The 16,255-nt window shown below is 41.0% G+C and overlaps 1 protein-coding gene across 8 annotated transcripts in view; it reads left to right on the top strand.

The window, feature by feature from the left end:
* The window catches only part of LOC124547844 (cytochrome c oxidase assembly protein COX15 homolog), an 89,420-nt gene that overhangs the window by 55,290 nt on the left and 17,875 nt on the right, over window positions 1-16,255 (top strand). For all 8 annotated transcript variants that reach the window (XM_047125137.1, XM_047125136.1, XM_047125141.1 and 5 more), the window contains 2 exons: window positions 5,592-5,778; window positions 5,885-6,140. In XM_047125137.1, coding sequence (XP_046981093.1) covers window positions 5,592-5,778; window positions 5,885-6,140 — 443 coding nt within the window. The remainder of the gene's footprint in view (window positions 1-5,591; window positions 5,779-5,884; window positions 6,141-16,255) is intronic.

A 16,255-nucleotide genomic window follows, 5' to 3' on the forward strand; every position in this document is an offset into this window, starting at 1 on the left:
TCTGATAGGGATTCCATCAGGCACTGGAGCTTTGTCCAATTTTAACAATTTCAGCTGTTTGTCAACACCACTGGCACTGATACTGATTTCACTCATCTTTTCAGTGGTATGAGAATGAAATTGGGTCACTTCTCCTGGGTTTTCCTTTATAGAGAAATATTTGAAAACAAAGTTAAGCATTTTGGCTTCTGCCTTGGTACCTTCAATTTCAGTTCTTGTCTCATTCATTAGGGACTGGACACTAACTTTGGTGCCACTAACAGCCTTTACATATGACCAGAATTTCTTTGGGTTCTGTGAAAGATCATTTGACAATGTTCTCCGACAGTAGCCATTGAAGTCATCACACACTACTCTCTTGACAGCCAAACATGTTTCATTTTGCATATCTCTTTTTATAGCGCTACAATTTGTTTTACATTTATTATTCAGTTATCTCCGTGTCTTTTGAAATTTCTTTACAGTGACTGTATACCATGGAGGTTCCCTCCCATTATGAACTGTTCTACTGGGTACATATATATCCAGTGCACAGTTTAAATTTGAGTTATAGTTCGTCTACATGCTCTTGCAGAGCTGAAAGTTTCAAGTTCCTCATTCAGATATGGCACTACTGACTGATTTTTGTATCTAATTGACTGAACATTTATATGAATAATTATATCTTTCTGCATGTTTTATTTTTCCTTTGTACTTTGGTAATCATTGTTGCCACAGCTGTGTCATGGTTATTGACATTAGTTTTGATGTGGAAATCGCGAAGAGGTCAGGTCTTTTTGTTGCATTTACATCCAATATATTTTCATCATGTGTGGCGCTTCTGACTATCTGTTCTAAGTAGTTTTCAGAGAAAGCATTTAGTAATGTTTCACAGAATGTTTTTTCGTGCCTGCCACAAACAAAACTGTAATTTTCCCAATTAATTTTTGGACAAACGTGTGGTTCCTGAAGAGGGGCAGCAGCCTTTTCAGTAGTTGCAGGGGCAACAGTCTGGATGATTGACTGAGCTGGCCTTGTAACACTAACCAAAACGGCCTTGTGCTGGTACTGCGAACGGCTGAAAGCAAGGGGAAACTACAGCTGTAATTTTTCCCGAGGGCATGCAGCTTTACTGTATGGTTAAATGATGATGGCATCCTCTTGGGTAAAATATTTCGGAGGTAAAATAGTCCCCCATTCGGATCTCCGGGCGGGGACTACTCAGGAGGACGTCGTTATCAGGAGAAGGAAAACTGGCGTTCTACGGATCAGAGCGTGGAATGTCAGATCCCTTAATCGGGCAGGTAGGTTAGGAAATTTAAAAAGGGAAATGGATAGGTTAAAGAAGAATGGGAATTAGTGAAGTTCGGTGGCAGGAGGAGCAAGACTTTTGGTCAGGTGAATACAGGGTTATAAATACAAAATCAAATAGGGGTAATGCAGGAGTAGGTCTAATAATGAATAAAAAAAATAGGAGTGCGAGTAAGCTACTACAAACAGCATAGTGAACGCATTATTGTGGCCAAGATAGGCACAAAGCCCATGCCTACTACAGTAGTACAAGTTTATATGCCAACTAGCTCTGCAGATGATGAAGAAATTGATGAAATGTATGATGAGATAAAAGAAATTATTCAGGTAGTGAAGGGAGACGAAAATTTAATAGTCATGGGTGACTGGAATTGGAGAGTAGGAAAAGGGAGAGAAGGAATCATAGTAGGTGAATATGGATTGGGGGTAAGAAATGAAAGAGGAAGCCGTCTGGTAGAATTTTGCACAGAGCATAACTTAATCATAGCTAACACTTGGTTAAAGAATCATGAAAGAAGGGTGTATACATGGAAGAATCCTGGAGATAATAGAAGGTATCAGATAGATTATATACTGGTAAGACAGAGATTTAGGAACCAGGTTTTAAATTGTAAGACATTTCCAGGGGCAGATGTGGACTCTGACCACAAGCTATTGGTTATGAACTGTAGATTAAAACTGAAGAAACTGCAAAAAGGTGGGAATTTAAGGAGATGGGTCCGGGATAAACTGACTAATTTCAGGGAGAACACAAGGGAACAATTCACAGGAATGGGGGAAAGAAATACAGTAGAAGAAGAATGGGTAGCTCTGAGGGATGAAGTAGTGAAGGCACCAGAGGATCAAGTAGGTAAAAAGACAAGGTCTGGTAGAAATCCTTGGGTAACAGAAGATATATTGAATTTAATTGATGAAAGGAGAAAATATAAAAACGCAGTAAATGAGCAGGCAAAAAGGAATACAAACGTCTCAAAAATGAGATTGACAGGAAGTGCAAAATGGCTAAGCAGGGATGGCTAGAGGACAGATGTAAGGATGTATAGGCTTATCTCACTAGGGGTAAGATAGATACTGCCTACAGGAAAATTAAAGAGACTTTTGGAGAAAAGAGAGCCACTTGTATGAATATCAAGAGCTCAGATGGAAACCCAGTTCTAAGCAAAGAAGGGAAAACAGAAATGTGGAAGGAGTATATGGAGGGTCTATATAAGGGCAATGTACTTGAGGACAATATTATGGAAATGGAAGAGGATGTAGATGAAGATGAAATGGGAGATACGATACTGCGTGAAGCGTTTGACAGAGCACTGAAAGACCTGAGTCGAAACAAGGCCCCGGGAGTAGACAACATTCCATGGGAACTACTGACGGCCTTGGGAGAGCCGGTCATGACAAAACTCTACCATCTGGTGAGCAAGATGTATGAGACAGGCGAAATACCCTCAGACTTCTAGAAGAATATAATAATTCCAATCCCAAAGGGAGCAAGTGTTGACAGATGTGAAAATTACCGAACTATCAGTTTAATAAGTCACAGCTGCAAAACACTAACGCGAATTCTTTACAGACAAATGGAAAAACTAGAAATGTTGGAACACGTGAGGCAATACTGACCCTACGACTTATCTTAGAAGAAAGATTAAGGAAAGGCAAACCTACGTTTCTAGCATTTGTAGACTTAGAGAAAGCATTTGACAATGTTGACTGGAATACTCTCTTTCAAATTCTAAAGGTGACAGGGCTAAAATACAGGGAGCGAAAGGCTATTTACAATTTATACAGAAACCAGATAGCAGTTATAAGAGTCGAGGGACATGAAAGGGAAGCAGTGGTTAGGAAGGGAGTGAGACAGGGTTGTAGCCTCTCCCCGATGCTATTCAATCTGTATATTGAGCAAGCAGTAAAGGAAACAAAAGAAAAGTTCGGAGTAGGTATTAAAATCCATGGAGAAGAAATGAAAACTTTGAGGTTCGCCGATGACATTGTAATTCTGTCAGACAGAGCAACGGAATTGTAAGAGTAGTTGAACGGAATGGACAGTGTCTTGCAAGGGGGATATAAGATGAACAGCAACAAAAGCAAAACGAGGATAATGGAATGTAGTCAAAATAAGTCGGGTGATGCTGAGGGAATTAGATTAGGAAATGAGACACTTAAAATAGTAATGGAGTTTTGCTATTTGGGGAGCAAAATAACTGATGATGCTCGAAGTAGAGAAGATATAAAATGTAGACTGGCAATAGCAAGGAAAGCGTTTCTAAAGAAGAGAAATTTGTTAACATCGAGTATAGATTTAAGTGTCAGGAAGTCGTTTTTGAAAGTATTTGTATGGAGTATAGCCAAGTATGGAAGTGAAACATGGCCAATAAATAGTTTGGACAAGAAGAGAGTAGAAGCTTTCGAAATGTGGTGCTACAGAAGAATGCTGAAGATTAGATGGGTAGATCACATAACTAATGAGGAGGTATTGAATAGAATTGGGGAAAAGAGAAATTTGTGGCACACCTTGACTAGAAGAAGGGTTCGGTTGGTAGGGCATATTCTGAGGCATCAAGGGATCGCAAATTTAGCATTGGAGGGCAGCATGGAGGGTAAAAATCGTAGAGGGAGACCAAGAGATGAATACACTACGCAAATTCAGAAGGATGTAGGTTGCAGTAATTACTGGGAGATAAAGAAGCTTGCACAGGATAGAGTAGCATGGAGTGCTGCATCAAACCAGTCTCAGGACTGAAGACCACAATAACAACAACAACAACAAGTTTTGAATATTAAAGTCTCCACCAATGATTATTATATGATTGGGGAACTTACATACAAGTGAACTGACATTTTCTCTAAAGTTTTTGTTTACATCAGGAGATGAGTCTGGTGCTGAATAGAATAATCTAGTCACCATTTTATGGCCACCCCTGATACTGAGTCTTGTTCAAACATTTTCACATGCAGTTTCAATTCCTATCTTGGTGGATTTGAGTTACTTGTCTACTGCGACAAATACATCACCTCCATTTCCCATTTGCCTATACTTTGGATATACACTGAAATTTCCCCCAAAAATCTCACTCCTGTCAATTTGAGGTTTCAACCAGCTTTCTGTACTTAATATTATGTGAGCCTGACTGCTTTTCAGGAGTACTTGAAACTGTGGCACTTGTGAGTGTTTTGGCAGTTTACCATTAGGATTTTAATTGTCTCATCTGTTGGAAGCCTTTCTTTCGATCTTATATTTTACTTCTGTGTTTCCTACAGCTATTGTTATCTCATCTGGATGGAGAGTCGCCTAACCTAAAAAACCCTTGTGTGCATCCCCCACACAGTCAGCTACCCAAGTAGCTGATGTGCATTGCAACCTGACTCTGACAAGTGGTGTAATGTTAGTTTGTGTCCCTTTTTTTTTATATTGGCGAGGGTGTGAGAACAACTATTTGGATTGTAGATACAAATGTGTTCCTGTTGTGGTGTTCTCAACTTTGGTATTCATGCAAACACTTACTATAGTTTTTAGTACATAAAAAAATGAAATATATAATACCCTGTAAAATTGTTCTCAGCGAATTCTTCAACAGTACTTTTCCACAAGAAGAGTAGAGAACAATATTTTCAGTGAATCAAGCTCGATAATAAATATATTACTGCCCTTTTATTTTATTGTAAATATTTAACCCCATATGCAAGTATTCTGGTTTTTGTGCATATGGCTATAAACAGTTTGCTGTGTCATATTTATTAAAATATTGTACATTCACAGGCTAAATGATCTAGATGGGCCATATTTTCATATTTAAATCAGAAATCCATTTTTCCCCCTTCTGACAGAAAGTGTGTTAACTAAGAAACTGTAGAAGTGTATTTCTGATGACAAGGAAATTAGCTCACTGAATAATATAAATGTCCAGAACCTGTTGTGGCTATTGACTGCTGCTTTCAGCACAGTTTATTGATGGACCTGATCTCTTAATGACTCCCTAAAATTCTTTACAAATGTTATTTTATAGGCAGCACTGATGTCAGAATGATACAGTAGATAGTAATTCATAACTGGATTTAAATAGACCATCTGATAGTAACTGTTAGTTGTTGGACACAAGCTGAAATGTACATAATTAATTTTTTGTCACATTATATTTCAGTGCTGTTTACAGCTTTGAAGAAAACATTTATGACAGACATAAATAGTTTTTGAAAGTTCTGCTTTGTGTAATGTTAAAAACTAAGGAAATACATTTTTTATTTCATATTTCTTCAAATAATTTTCTCTCTGTGTTCCTTCCTTCACTTCCTTTTATTTATATTTTCAGAAAAAACAGAGACATCACTTTAAATGAGTTCAAATGGATCTGGTGGATGGAATATGCACATCGGATGTGGGGACGTACACTTGGTGCAGCATTCTTGATCCCAGCTGCATTTTTTTGGGCTCGTGGTTATCTAAGACCCGCTATGAAGAAGCGTGTTTTGGCGTTTGGTACATTAATTGGTTTGCAGGTGGCTAAATATTAATATATGCATTGACTTTATAGAATTTATGGTACCTCATGTAATAGTTAAACCACTGCTCTCATGATTTTTTTGTGATGTAAACTGATTCCAGGGCCTGATGGGCTGGTATATGGTACAATCAGGATTGGAGGATCGTTTCCATGGAGAGAGTGACGTTCCAAGAGTGTCTCAGTACCGCTTGGCATCACATCTTAGTGTTGCATTTGTGTTGTATACACTCTTTTTGTGGTCTGCTCTTGACATTCTGCTGCCAGCACAAGCAGCTCCACTTGTGAATAAGGCAACACGTCGATTTAGAATGCTTGCACACACATGCAAGGGCCTGGTATTCTTCACTGCTGTATCAGGTATATTTTTATCTCAATTGGAATTGCACATTTATATGATCTCTGAAGTACAGAACTTTTTTGTCAGTTGTGAGACATGTAATGTGGGCATTAAGAACAAGTTTGGTGATAGCAGATTTCAGAAAATGTGTGTGTTACATATTTGGCCTCTTAAAATTGATCTCTTATTACAAAGCCAATGAATTCGCAGTAAACCACATATTGATATAGTGTTGTGAGAAATAATTACCAGATGACAAAGACCATGCATACACACGCGTATGCACCGATATGCTGTATTTGTACACCCCTCTCCTGGCCCCCTCGCTCCCATAAACAAACACATTAAAATAAACAATATTATGAAAAGGAAAGTTGCCACTCGCCATATTAGTGGAGATGCTGAGTCGCACATAGGCACAACAAGAAGACTGTCACAAATAAAGCTTTCGGCCTATAAGGCCTTTGCCAAAAATAGATGACAGACACACTGTGTGGCTACAGTTGCCTCAGACAACAGTCATGTGTGTGTGAGTCGTGTGTGTGTGTGTGTGTGTGTGTGTGTGTGTGTGTGAGAGAGAGAGAGAGAGAGAGAGAGAGAGAGAGAGATCTATTTTTGTGACAGCTCCTTTGTTGTGCCTGTCTGCGACTCAGCATCTCCGCTATATGATGAGTGGCAACTTTGCTTTTCACAATATTGTTGCATTCCATCCTGGATTTTCCATTATTTGAGTCACATTAAAATAAATATAGAATTATAGTGAATGGACAGGCCTAGGACTAAAAGGACAGCAACTCACTTCATGGACGTTTAAAAGACATGATGCAGCTAAGTGTTTGCAAATCTGGCATTATATTTTTCTGTTTCGATGTAACTTATGGTGAAAGTGTAATAACATAGTGTGTAAGAAAATCACATTTAGTGTCTAGCAAGAATGTGAGAATTTAGAGGCAACTTCCTAAAGGGTGGTACTTAAAAGATGAATAGTGCTGAATTAGGACTGTTTAAAAAATGATCATTTACAGTTGTTAATGATTCAGGCCCACGTTCCTGGATAGTTCTTCACATGTCTTCACATGGTTCTTTTTTTTTTTTTCAGAAATTAATGGTTTTAAATTACCTAATAAGAAACGACTACATATACCTGCTTATGGCTGTGAACTTCTGCTCACAAAAGAAAAAAGGACTAAGGGCTACGGATACAGCAGTGTGATTGTGTTGTGAACCAGATCATAAACAAACATATGTACCATATTTACCTGATTATAACTGGACCATGACTATAAGATGACCCTCCTTTTTTAAGAGGCTCCTTGAGAAAAATATAATTTTTTGACATATTCTGACTAATCAAAATTACAAACTTTCTCTGCCTAAACAGTTAACATTACATCTATTCAAACTTATACCATTTATTGATTATCTACATTTTGATAATACAAGGAGAAATAAAATAAACAAAAAAGTAATTTAAATTAATTATGGGGAATTGTTTTCTTCACAGTGTTTTTTGTTCACTTAGCTTACCACCTGTGGTATTACAATTTTTAATCCTCTTTGTTGTCATCCTAACAGGACAGCTGTGAAACTTACATCTTTGTTGTCACAAATATTTGGCTGTTTCTTCTGAATATGTTGCAGTTTGTGAGCTTGTGGTTCCAGCGGGACCTGAGAACAGTGTTTCATCCACCCTTCCGAAAACCTTCCGAGGGGGCTTGCCACGTTTTGGCTGGTTTGTGCTTGGTACCACAGGGCCCCAGCCTTTGCAGCATCTTTTCCCTTCGGTGCTGCATTCTGTCCTCTAGCTATTCTTTTTCCTCTCCCTTGTGCAACATGTCTGGGATGTTTTTGGGAGTGTTCTGCATTGTCCATTGCTGACATAAGAACAATCTCACCATTGTTTTTCATTCACTTTCCTTTTTTTTTGTTCACCTTCTCCTATCCTCCTCTGCTTCGGCATTTGAGGTTCTTCTTTTTCTTCTTCTTCTTCTTCCCTGTGCACTCCTGAAGGCTGGCCCACGCATCTGACGCTTAACACGTGACTGGGTAACACATAATTCCCAGCCCTGGGTCGACAGGTAGGGTTCGCACATACACCCTGGTACAGGCCAACCCCAGGGAGGGGTGACTGGCTAACTTGCTAACTTCCCAGATTGCCGATTGGTCCCTCTGTCAGGTGTTCAGGAGTTGTGACCTGAGGGTTGAACAATCACCTAAGGCGGGTGTGTTCCCATGCGAAGGGGGCCTCCAGTTGTAAGGAGTGCACCATCGGAGATGCTGGCAATAGCGGGAGATTTTCTCACAATGAGCCAATCGTCTTCACAATCAATGTCTACGAAACGTAAACAGAATGACACTAACAACTCACAAAGACCCTTCCAGGTGCACTATGGTTCCTTATGGTTTCACATACTGAAAATGATCAGCCCTTCTCAGTGGTAAATCTGTTTATTATTCAGAATGGTGTTGGTGCAATTGCCAGCCTTGTGAAATCTTGCTCTCGTTTACGGAATGACACTTTGCTTTTAGAGACTACTTCTGATTCTCAAGCACAACAACTGCTTGCTCCTTCGCTTCTCCATGGCTATCCTGTTCATCTCGTGGCCCATAGAACTCTGAATTTTTCCTGAGGTGTTATTTACATTAGGCTGCTCGACTGTCTGACTGAGGCCGAAATCCAAACCTCTCTGATCAGGGTGTCCTTGCTGTCCATTGGGCGATGAAAAAGTTGTATTCATCCTCAGTGCCCGTGCACTCTTTTTCTCACCTTTGATAGACTGGTGTGTCCATCCAAGTTCGAAACAGGTATGAAGTTATCACAGTCAGACAGTTCATTCCGAACCTGATGCGCACCTAACCGTGTCATCATTTCAACCACACTCAAATGTCTTGTCAACACCCAGCTAAATGTGTAACCTGTGGTAGGGATGCGCATGGGGGCAATTGTCCACATCCTTCTCCCTGCTGTATCAACTGCAATGGCGACCATGCTGCCTCTTCTTGAGATTTTCCTGTGTATCTCGATAGCGGCCTGTCCAGGAGATCCAGGTAAAAGAAAAGGTTCCTTACCCAGCCACTTGCAAGTTATTGGCTAGTTGCAAACCCTGCGTTCTGCTGTCTGTCACCTATAATACTGTTCTTGTTACATCTCGCTCCATGAAGGACATTACCACACAGACATGCGACCTAAAATTCAGCTCTGAGGTTGTGAAATCGGCCAGTGTCAAGGAGCATCACCTCCCCTCATCGAGCTGTACAACAAGCTATGAAACTCTCACCTCAAAGGGTGAAGTCACCAGCTACACAACCAGCAGGCCAGAAAGGACAGAAGGAATACTCCTGTGTAGACTTCCTACGTCCCTCCAGTCAACCAACACCCGAGTCTTCCTCTGCTAACCAGAAAGGCTTGAAGAAGTCCAACAAAGGCAAATGGATTTCTCCTTTGCCGACTTGAAGATCCTCTTCGACGGTATTGCCACGTGATGCCTTGCCCGGCTGGCCTCCGTGTGACCAGTGTGTACCACCAACCGTTTTTCTGCATTGGACTCCGCAGACAGACAGCACAAAAAAGCTGATGCTTCTGTGAACCTCATGGAGCAGGATCCTCCTGCCTCTGTGCCCTGTAGCAGCGAGTCTTTGCAGGCTGTAACTCGGCAGCCGCCATGGTGTCACCCCTTCATTTTTTCCTCCTCATGACTCTCCTCCAATAGAACATTCATAGCCTTCTACCCAACAAAGAGGATTTATGGCTGCTCTTAGCATCGCATCATCCCTTTGTACTCTGCCTTCAGGAAACAAAATTATGTCCTCACGACCGCTTTGAGCTCCCACATTTCTTCCTGGTCTGTTTTGACCTTCCCCCTTGAGGCCGCCATTCCATCTCACGGAGGAGTCATGCTGTTCACATGGGATGTGATGTTCATAGTCAACGCATTTCCCTGGCTTCCCGTCTTCAAGCTGTTGCAGTTTGCCTTTTTCTTCCCCTCCTGACTTTTTCCTTCTGTACCATTTATATCCCCCTGTCATTCAATGCCACCAGTTCCAGTTGCAGAGTTCCTCCAGCTTATTGGGCAGCTAACTCATCCATTTCTGCTGCTCGGTGACTTTAATGTGCACCATCCTCTTTGGGGTTCTCTCAGAACCTGTCGGAGAGGTGCCGTGTTTTTAACCATCATCCTATGTTGGCAAACTGCATTCATTATAAACAGATGCGTGCGCAGTGTTGTTGCATTCATCGGGATAGCATAAAAGCTAGCTGGATTTCATTCACTAGTTCTCTTAACACTTCCACTCCCTCCTCTGTCGTGTGGAACAACCCCCGACAGCTCTCTGGGACCAAGATCCATTCCCCAATTTCTGGCCTGACAGTAGCACATGATGTCATCATGTACACTATTCCTATTTCCAAGGCCTTGGGCCGCAATTTTGTGGAAGTTTTGAGCTCTTCCAACTATCATCCTGCCTTCCTCCATCGGAAATGAGTGGAGGAGGCTCGGGCGATATCCTTCTCTTCTCAGAATAGTGAGTACTACAATGCCATCTTTACTACGAGAGAGCTATATCATGCTCTCACTTCATCCTGATCCTCCTCCCCAGGGCCAGATGCTGTTCACATTCAGACATTGCAGCACCTTTGCCTTGTGGACAAGCACCTTCTGCTTATAATACCTACAACTGCATCTGGCAGAGGGCACATTTCCCAGATGCTGGTGTGAAGCCACTGTCATAACCATACCTAAGCCCAGTAAGAAGAAAACCCCCCTTCTAGCTACTGCCCCATCCCTCTCACCAGCCGTGTTTGCTAGGTGATGGAATGTATGATTCATGCCCAGCTGGTATAGTGGCTCGAGTCTTGCAATTTACTAACCACTGCACAGTGTGGATTTCGAGTGCGCCGTTCTGCAGTTGACCACCTCGTCACTTTGTCCACCCATGTCATGAATGGCTTTCTGCAGAAATCTCAGGCTGTGGCTATGTTTTTCGATTTGGAGAAAGCCTATGACATCTGCTGGAGTACTGGTATCCTCCATACTCTCTACATGTGGGGCTTCCATGGCCGCCTGCCACGTTTCCTTGGGGAATTTTTAAAGGACCGAGTTTTCAAAGTTTGTTTGGGTTCTGCCCTGTCGGACGCCTTTATTCAGGAACATGGTATGCCTCAGGGTCCCATCCTGAACGTCATCCTCTTTAGTACTACCATTGACCCTATAATGAGTTGTCTCTCACTGGGCATTTCCGGCTCACTGTTTGTTGAAAATTTTGCCATCTATTGCAGTTCTTGATGGACCTGTCTCATTGAGTGGCATCTCCAGCAATGTCTCAATTGTATTTACTCATGGAGCATTGATGATAGCTTTTGTTTTTCCTCTGACAAAACCCTGTGTATTAATTTCTGGTGGCGCAGTTGGTTTCCCCCTTCGTCTTTACATCTTGGGCCTGTTGCTCTTCTGTTCGTTGAATTTACAAAACTCTTGGGGCTCGTACTCCCATGTGTCTTACCTGACAGCTCGCCGTACGCCGTCCCTCAATATCCTACGTATCCTCAGTGGTACTTCCTGGGGTGCAGATAAAACCTCCTTCTTCTGTTTATACTGTTCTCTTGTCCATTCGAAACTAGACTTTGGGTGCTTTGTTTGTGCACCTGCACATCCATCCCTCTTATGCCATCTCAGTACTATCCGCCACCATGGCATCTGTTTGCCCACTGGTGCCTTTTACACTAGCCCAGTTGAGAATCTGTATACGGAAGCTGCTGAACTCTGCTGTCCCTACCGCCATGACTTTCTCCTCAGTAGGTATGCATGCCATCGCCAGTATGGGGCACGTCCCTCTTCTCTGTTACCTCCTAGAGTTCTCTTTTGGTACTTGCTCCAGCAGCTTAACTTCACGCTACCTGCAACTTTTCCGGTGGGTGTGAACCCTTCACCACCTTGGCTTCGGGCAGCGGCCTGTTTTCACCTTGGCCCTCATTTACTTACTGAGAGCACTATTCCAGCCTCGATCTATCGCCTTCAGTTTCACGACCTTCACGTGCAACTTCATGATTGTACCTATGTGGACACTGATGACTCTCAGACTGACCGTGGTGTCGGGGGTACTTTAGTCGTTGGTGCCGATGTTTTTTAGTATCGGCTTCTGGCACACTGCTCAGTATTTACAGCAGAGCTCTTCGCCACGGAGTACATCCATCAAAGCAAGCTTTTTGATTGTGTCATCTGCTCAGACACTCTCTGTTCCCTTCAAACCATCTGTGCACTGTACACCGCCCATCCCTTAGTGCAACAGGTCCAGGAAAACTGTCGGTTGCTCACTCTTGATGGAGCCACTGTGCTGTTTATGTGAGTTCCTGGTCATGTTGGCCTGACAGGAAATGAGGCTGCTGACGCTGCTGCCAAGGCTGCAGTCCTCGTGCCTCAGCCTACCAGTTCTTCTGTTCCCTCCGATGGTCTCTGTGTTGCCGTCTGTCAGGAGGTGGTGTCACTGTGGCATCGCTACGGGTTCTCCCTTGCTGGAAATAAGCTCCAGATTATTAAGCCTCTCCCAGTGGCTTGGACGACCTCCTCTTGGCACTCCCACTGCGAGGAGGTCATTTTAACCAGGTTGCGTATTATTCACTGCCTACCACTTTGTACACATTGCGCCCAATTTTTAATGTCTACCACTTCCTGACAGAATGCCCATTTTTTAACGATTTGCGTTCCTGCTTGGGTTCGGCTGAGTTATCAACTGTTTTAGCAAACGATGCGTGAGCTGTCAACTACATTCTACTTTTTATCCGTCTTAGCAATATGGTGAAGGCCATTTAAATTTTAGTTCTGGGCCTCCATTTCTTTGTGGCATATTTTATAGACCTTTCTCCATGTCCCTGTTTTTAGCTGTCTTCTCTTCCATTGATTGGGATTGACATGTAGCCATTTTTAACTCATCTTTTTGTTTTCGAGTTTCATATCTTTGACATAGGCTTGTATGACCCTAGTTGTTTTTGCAGCCTGAAACAAAACAAAGAAAAACCTCCCAAAAACATAGCAGATTTTGTTTCTAAACTGACGTGAGAATGTTACAGTGTCTCTTGCTTCCAAACATGTTGTCTGTCCATTACTCTCTCATTGATTGCTGACACACCCCTAGTCATTCCATCATACCTCACGGTGAGCATCAACAACATTGGTGCACAAAACCAATGTTGGCCTCAATCTAGACTTTTAGTATCTCCTGCAGAAATGTATGCTATTGTTGACTATTTTTCCAATTTTAAAAGTCAGTTCGATTCCGAAAGCAAATGGATTTAAGCAAACTGCAGTTTAAACGTGATAGATGTTCATAAAAATCCAAACTATGCAATATACGTTCCCGTGGTTGGTAACACAATGGAATTTCTGCCCGCTCACTACTACACTCCCCACACTCATCCTAGTTCAAAGCCAAGCCGGTGTCACTGTGCCCCCTGTATTGTTCTGTAGTGCTGTGCTTGAACAACAGTGAAATGTGGATAGCAATATCTTCCAGGGTGGAGGTCATAAGTGACAACAGCAACTAATACATAAATAAAAGATTGCAATCATGATTTGATGCAATTCTTAAACTTTCTCAAACCTGCAGTGTAGTTACATCTGCTGCTACTATCTCGACAATGAGTCTTCCCATTACAATTTATTCTTGCGATAACAGTTGCAGTAAGTTTAATGTGATCTACTTTCTTTGTTAGACATTTAACTCTGGGTTAATTTTCTTTCTCGTTTCATCTGAATGTCATCATCTTTTTATAAAGCCGATTAAAAGCTGACAACATTTTTCCCCAGCATTCTAACACACGAACAACAACCAAATTTCCCATTTACAACCCACTTGGTAAATCTCTACAGTTATTCATAAACAAATAAGATATTGACGTGGATTCAGAATCAAGTAATGATTTTTGAAGGACAGGATTTTGCCTTTGAATGTTGCATTTATTTAACAAAGCGGCATAAATGTATTTGTATGGTATCCATATGAATCAGAACTTCTTTTCACAAACCTGCTCCAATACTACAAAAGTTTATAAGTTTATAGGATTTAATGGCATTTCCTGTGGTGTTTCACAGAATTGTTAATTTTTACACAGAGCAGTGACTGTTGTAGTCACTAGTTCATAGCTTTTCGTGTATCCCTTGCACTAGTGCCGCGAATCTGATGTCACGTGATTGTTCGAGCAAGGTCAATACTGTATCGAATGCTTCAGTGTATCAGGAAATTTTGAGCCTATTCAATTGTAAGCATTGTTTGTTAAGCCTACCTTTTGGGATTGTTAAAAATAAATTTGTGCGAAACATCAATTTCCAAAGCTTCATCTTTAAATGTAAGATGACCCCTATGTTAATCTATTAAACAATGTAAAAACTTTGAACTCAGCAGCAATTGCTTAATCTTCGAATATGAGAGGACCACGTATTTTTCAAATGATGAATATGGTGAAAAATCCTCGTCTTATAATTGGGTAAATACGGTACATAACATTCATTCATAGGAATATAACCTCCAAATAAACATGAAGCACTTTCTGTCTATGGGATGGCAGCAAAATTTGATTGAAGTTTTTCAGGAATAGTGGTGAATTGGAGTTAATGAGGACTTGTGTGTTACAAAGGCAATCGCCAGGCAGCTGGATTAAGGGGAGTTATGATGGGATAGTATTATATAAACATTTACAATGAAATACCAACAGTTCTTAAGATTTGAGAACCTCTGGAGTTAGAATTAACAGAGATTAGAAATTAAGAAAAGGTCTCCTGCAATTAAAGTACAAAGGAGACAAAGTGGTTAGTGGCAGAAAAAGGAAACAGACTTGAAGTTGTGCAAAAGCGGCAATCAGGATACTTAAAGACAAGAGAAAATACAAAGTATGCAAGAAAGACAAAAAAGGAAAATAAATAAATGTGCTCTGTTCAAGCAGTCTCCTATTTTATTCATGTTATACTGTAAATTTCTTTTTTCCCCAATTTGATTCTGTATCACCTCATCAGTCATCTGATATATCCATCTAATCTCAAACATTTGTCTGTAGAAAAACATTCCAGAAGCTTTTCTTTTCTTCTTTTCTGAACTATTTATCATCTAGATTTTGCATATTTATGAGGCTATACTCCAGTCAGGTGCCTCCAAAAAAGACTTTATAACAATTAGATTTACGTTCAGTGCTAACAAATTTCTCTTTCTCAGAAACACTTTTCTTGCTGTTGCCAGTCTGCATTTAATATCCTCTACTTTGGCCATAACCTGTAATAACAGAAGTTATCTAATACTGTTAGTTGTTTTGTTTTGTAATCTAATTCCCTCAGCATCAATCACATGATTTAATTTGACTCCATTCACTTATCATTGTTTTACTTTTGTTGGTATCCATCCCATTCAGCTGCTCTTCCAAATAGTTTATCGAGTCTCACAGAATTATAGAGTCATTATCAAACCTCAGAAGGTTAACTTTTTCAGTTCTAATTCCCATTCGAAATTTCACCTTAGTTTCCTTCACAGCTTGCTCAATGTACAGATTGAATAACATTGGATACGTGCTACAATGTTGTCTTCTCAACTACGGCTTGTTTCAGGTCCTCCGACTTTATAACTGCAGTATGGTATCTGTACAAGTTGTAAATTACCTTTCACTCACTATACTTTGTCCCTGCTACATTCATATTTTCTAAGAGTGTAGTCCAGTCAACATTGTCAAAAGATTTTTCTAAATCTTCTAATGCTGTAAACATTGGTTTGCCTTTCTTCAGTTTATCTTATGAGATAAGTCAAAGGGTCAGTCTCACCTCATGTGTTCCTACAATTCTCTGGAACCCAAACTGATCTTCCCTGAGATTGGTGTCTACCAGTTTTCCCATTCTTCTGTAAATAACTCATGTTAGTGTTTTGTAACCATGACTTATTAGAGAGACGGCTTGGTCATAGATCCTTCTATGCAGTTGGATTATTACATTTTCTTTGAAGTCACAGGGTATTTTCCCTATCTTGCGTATCGAACATCAAGGGGGGGGGGGGGGGGGGGGGGGAAGAAGAAGAAACGCCAATAAGTCCTATATGGGCTGCCACAGAGAAGAAGTGGAGTATAAATCCCCATCTGCTAAACAGCTTTAATTTGCCAGGAAATTTC

This window comes from Schistocerca americana, chromosome 1, assembly GCF_021461395.2.
Source record: "Schistocerca americana isolate TAMUIC-IGC-003095 chromosome 1, iqSchAmer2.1, whole genome shotgun sequence".
Lineage (NCBI taxonomy): Eukaryota > Metazoa > Arthropoda > Insecta > Orthoptera > Acrididae > Schistocerca > Schistocerca americana.